The sequence below is a fragment of the Rhea americana genome, unplaced genomic scaffold, assembly GCF_003343005.1.
Source record: "Rhea americana isolate MKP2758 unplaced genomic scaffold, rheAme1 scaffold_331, whole genome shotgun sequence".
Lineage (NCBI taxonomy): Eukaryota > Metazoa > Chordata > Aves > Rheiformes > Rheidae > Rhea > Rhea americana.
This window is the reverse complement of record NW_028186459.1, coordinates 67,354-72,169: the sequence shown is the minus strand read 5'-3', so window position 1 is coordinate 72,169 and position 4,816 is coordinate 67,354. Positions and strand designations below refer to the sequence as shown.

Sequence of the window (4,816 nt, the reverse complement as noted above, 5' to 3'; positions counted from 1 at the left end):
GTGCAGCGGGCAGCCCGGAGAGCCAGCGCCCGGGGCAGCCGGCGGCTGAGCTGTGCCGGGCCCGGACGCTCCGTGTCCAGGAGCAGCCTGGCAGCGCCCGGCCGGGACGTGCTCCCCCCACAGACCTGAGGAGCAGCCGTGCAGAAGCCGGTAGAAGGAGTCAGACCTCAGCAATGCTGCGGAGAGCTCTGCTGACGGATTGCTTTTTATTATTTTATTTTTTCAGTGAAGTTTATGGGTTAGGGATTTTGCAGAACTTGGCACTCAGATATCATATCAAATGAAGACCTTCTGGTTCGGAAATTTGACTTAATGCARTCTTCTTTTACTGCTTCAGGGATTAAGCAGAACAAAGTGGCTCTGCATGTGCGTGCAGGAGATGCTTGCTGGCCGGCAGGGCGGGAGACACCCTGGGCAGTGGTGACGACCAGGCACGCACGCATGGGACGTGCTCCTRCGCAGCACAGCAGCACTCTCTCTGCTTTACCGGCAGAGAAAACACCCCTTAGAAAGCACTGCTCTTGGAAAGAGAGGGAGATGTCCCCGGTGAGCATTAGAAACTCGGCAGCAGCTTCTGCACGGGGCTGGGGCCACCTCGTGCCTCCCCGGTCTCTCCCTCCCCATCCTAAGCTGATGCATGRGAGATGCATCCGTGGGCTCCTTCTTTTCCGTAAGGTCCCTATTCCATCTGAAAGGATGCTGAGCCATGCTCCTGGAGCCGCTCGGCCCCTGCCCAGGGCAGGGCTGCCCGGGAGGTATAAAATGAGATGCCGAACGCACCCTCTGCCCGGGAGTGTAGGGCTGGAGGTGGGTCCCGTCCAGGGGCCACGCGGGGAGCAACTGGCCGCTTCTTGTTAGCAACTCTTCCCCGATGCCTCCTCCTCCTCCTCCTCTTGCCCCAGATCTTAGGCCACAGGCTTGCGGAAAGGGTATACAAAGCTTGGGGAATCTGCAAAACCTTGTCTTGTCTTTGTTCCTGCCTGCAAACAGCTTTGTGGGTATCGGTGGGAGTTTTCACTAGACCAGTAAATTTTAAACAAACACTGCAAAAATTAATGGCAAGCAAATTCTGACTGTTTTGTTGCAGGAGCCGATGCCGTGCAGCTGCTCTAAACACTGTGTTTGCACTGGCAGCCATGTGGGGCTGTGCAGCAAATCATTCACACGCCAGAATCAGAGCAGCCTAAGCTTGAAATATGCTGCAGCAAGGGGATGTGAGGAATTGAAAACAAAATTGGAAAAATGAATAGTTATGGAATCTGATCTCCTTGCATAAAAACAGGCTGCCAAGGTGAAATTCATCAGATAGAGGGATGCAATTCAAATTATTTCTCCAGCCCTAGCTCCTGGAGACTCACATTCCCCAGGATTAACAGCTGATGGCTCTGGGCAGCCAACCTGGATTACCAAGTGCCCTTCATGGGGCTGTTATTGCTGCTGTTGCAATCGGACTTTGTCCTGCCTCCAGTCCTCACCCAAGCATCTGGTCCTTCTCTCCTGGCTTCAGTAAACCTTTGGAGAGCCCGTTTACATTACTGATAGCTTGATACATTGGGCAAGAGGCAATATATCAGCAATTTAGTTATTGTGGATTAGGTCTCAAATATCCCAGAGATACAATGTTGKTCTGTCTCACCTTGTGTGTAGGAGGACTAATGGTAAATTATCTGGATGGTTTACATTTTCTGGTTTGCATTGGAGCTCCCAAGGACCAATTTATCCTGATTGAATTGCAAACAAGGCTTACTGTCATCTCAGATGCAGGGGCCAGGTCTCTCTATAAATGAATTCAGAGCAATCCAGGTTACCCCAAATTCTTCCTGTCAATGGGATAATGGCATAAATCCTGCTGTTTAGACTGGAAATTGTTTGCAGCAACCTGAGCTTGACTGATGGCCTCAATAGCATAAGAACCATAATCTGTGTCCGAGGTGAGGGTRGGAAGAGCTAGAAACCCGACTCCCGCTGCAGCCTCTGCCGTGGGCATGGCGTGGACACAGGCGCCGTGCGGGCAAGTTGCAGGGGAGGTTTTAAAACATGGGAAATCTGCTAGTGGCCGATCTTGGCACTGGCTTTTCATTGCCTGGGATGCCGGTAGCTTTGCTGTGTGAGTGGGCAGCTGTTGCTGGAGGACCAGGCTCCCTCTGGGCTTGAGTGCAAGGAAATAGTAGGGGAGAAGCATTTGTTCACACGGTCTGGGTTCATGGGCTCTGATTTTCCCAGCGTACTCCCCTGCCCCTTGCGCTGAACAAGCCCTGAGACACAGGGATACGTAGCTGAGGCATGAACTTCATGCTGGCTCTTGGCACGCTGGGGAAGTATTTGCTCCCTCAGACGATTCCTGCTGCTGTCTCTACAGAAAACAAAGTTTGCCTCAACTGTGAGTGTTGTGTAAATACTGAAGAACCGGAGCAGGTTCAGCGTGTACTTCCTGAGAGTGCACGCTTTACCGGGAAGCCTGCTGCAATTAAAGCATGAAGCTCCCTCCAGCTCTGCTAGCTCTAAGCACTAATTTGGGGGAATGTAGGCTGTGCTGCACCGCTGCGGCGCTGCTCGGGGTGGTCAGCAGCGCCCGGGCTGCGCGCGGGAACCCCGCTGTGCTCCGGCCTCTGTGCCCGGCTCCGCGGGCGCCCGCCGCGAGACCCTCCGGCGTGCAGGTCCGTGCACACGTGCAGGCGCCGCRGGGAGAGGCTGCGCCCACCCGAGTCCCACCTTGAGCACTTAGTCGTGTTTGCAGAGCAGCTTGCAGCAAACAGACTGGGAAGCGCAGGACAAGTTGGTGTTTACACAAGCGACTAATTATTTATTTGAAAACCCTCTGGGTGATGCCGTGGGATGTGACGACGAGCGTGTGGAGAGCACGGTGCAAAGCCGCTGGGCTGGGAGGGGGACGGCAGCGCGTGGCGGAGCCTCGCCAGCGCGCCCAGCCCGCAGCGCCTGCACGCGGCTCAGCCTCGGAGACGTGTGCCCTTGCAAGGTGCCGGCAACTCGTGGGCCACGTCTTCCTCCAGCAGCAGCTTCGAGGAGCCACCAACCTGCTGCTGCTGTTAGGAATTGCCCTTCCCCTACGCGTATTTTGCTGCTGGTTGCAACCTCCCTGCAGCTTCTGCTGGGGCAGAGACAGCTTCTCCTGGCCCCTCGCCGGACACCCTTGTGCCCACGGTGTCCCAGTGCCTCTGCGGGAGACGACAGCAACGGGCTATCGTGTTGTGGGCTCCTTGCAGCCTCAGGGAACAGGTAGTCTGCAAACCAGCAGCTGCATTTAAAGAGCTTTTATAACGCACGTGCGGCTGCAGCGGCTCTCRGAGCTGCAGGAGGTGCTGGCGGCAGAGCTGCAGCGCGCGGCCCCGGGGCTGCAGGCGCGTGAGCGTGGTGCAGAGCAGCGCGCCGCGAGGCAGGCGGCTGCACGGGGCCGCGGCGCTCTGCCCTCCCCTCGGCGGGCACGAGGACCCTCGCGGGAGCAGGGTGCACGCGCCCGCCCTGCGGGAGCCCCGGCCCCCGGCGCCCCGCAGCCAGCGTCCCTCCAGCACCACCTGCACCGGCCGTCTGGGCGTCGGCGGCTGCGTAGCTGCTGTGACCGGATTAGGACCATTTTCCTTCCGTTTGCTCTCCCAGAGCGAACGTTGCTGCCTGTGTTCCCACACGACGGCAGCAGCCGGGCGCTGGAGCCGCCCCGGGGGGGTCTGCCGCCGGCGGGACCGGGCTCCGCGGGAAGCGCCGGCCCTTCCCGGCCGCTCCCCGGGAACGGGAACGGGGCGGCAGCGGCGAGGAGCCGCCGGGGAGCAGCGAGGCGGCGTTTCGGCCCGCTTAAGCRAGTTACGGCTCTAACTGCGCGCAGCATCGGCAGATGGCAAAACTGCATCACCGCTTCCGCAGGAAAACCGTGCGAGAGTTGCTGTTGAGCAGAGCAGCGACTTGCGAACGGGCCGTCTCCTCCGCACGGCCCCGCGTGCGGCTGCTCCCGTTTCAGCCCGGGGCTTTTGTGCTCCCTTGCTGCAGCGCCCAACCGAGCCCTCGCAGGAACGATGCAGAGCAGCATTTGTTTTCTGGTCAGGTTAACGTTCTGCTTTTCCTTTCCAGTTCCTGTGCATGCACATGGACACGACACGCAGCTAACGCTTGTGGCCCGAGCCCCCAGGTGGGACCAGACCCACACTCCTGCGCTCCTTATGGGGTTGACTGCAGAATCACGTTACCCGCTACCTAAGCTGTCTGTGGCTGACCTTACAGTTTGTGGATATGGTCCTGCACCAGGCTTCGCGCACAGACATTCAGTCCTGATCGAGCCCAAGGCTTACTAGCAGAAGCAGACCGAGATCCCCAGCTGCGGACCGGACCCCTGACCGCCCTGCAACATCGGGGCTGCAGCGCTGCAGAGTTACTATGCAGCTTGGACTCTTTGTGGCGGTGGTTTTTCTAAGCTCCATGGATCTAACAGGCAGCAGCAAAGTGCTCAAGGGCAAGAGGCAAAGGCGAAGTACGTATGAAATGCTTTCCTCCTCTATTTCACACTCCGTATCAATAGCACGGCGTGAATTTAGCTAAGGCACAGAGCTGGCCAGAGCCACCCAGGGCCCAGCAAGGCCAGCGTGCTCCCCTTCCCCGCTCTCACGTTAACRACACACGCGAGCTGATCCCGCAGGCGGTTCCCTGTGCCCTGACAGCAATAACCCCACGGTTATAGCTGGGAAGGGCACAGGACGGTTAGGAGCCGCGCCAAAGGCTGGGGCGCTCGGGCGAGCCGGGAATCGCAGCCGGGCAGTTCGCTCCTCGGAGCGGAGCCGGGGCCGGCTTCTCCCCTTCCCACAGCGCGGGG

The 4,816-nt window shown here is 58.6% G+C and overlaps 1 protein-coding gene across 1 annotated transcript in view; it reads left to right on the top strand.

Annotated features, from left to right (window-relative positions):
- RSPO1 (R-spondin 1) overlaps positions 1–4,816 on the top strand; it is a 16,256-nt gene that overhangs the window by 3,215 nt on the left and 8,225 nt on the right. The window contains exon 4 of the mRNA XM_085311084.1: positions 4,081–4,477. Coding sequence (XP_085167210.1) covers positions 4,384–4,477 — 94 coding nt within the window. The 5' untranslated portion in view covers positions 4,081–4,383. The remainder of the gene's footprint in view (positions 1–4,080; positions 4,478–4,816) is intronic.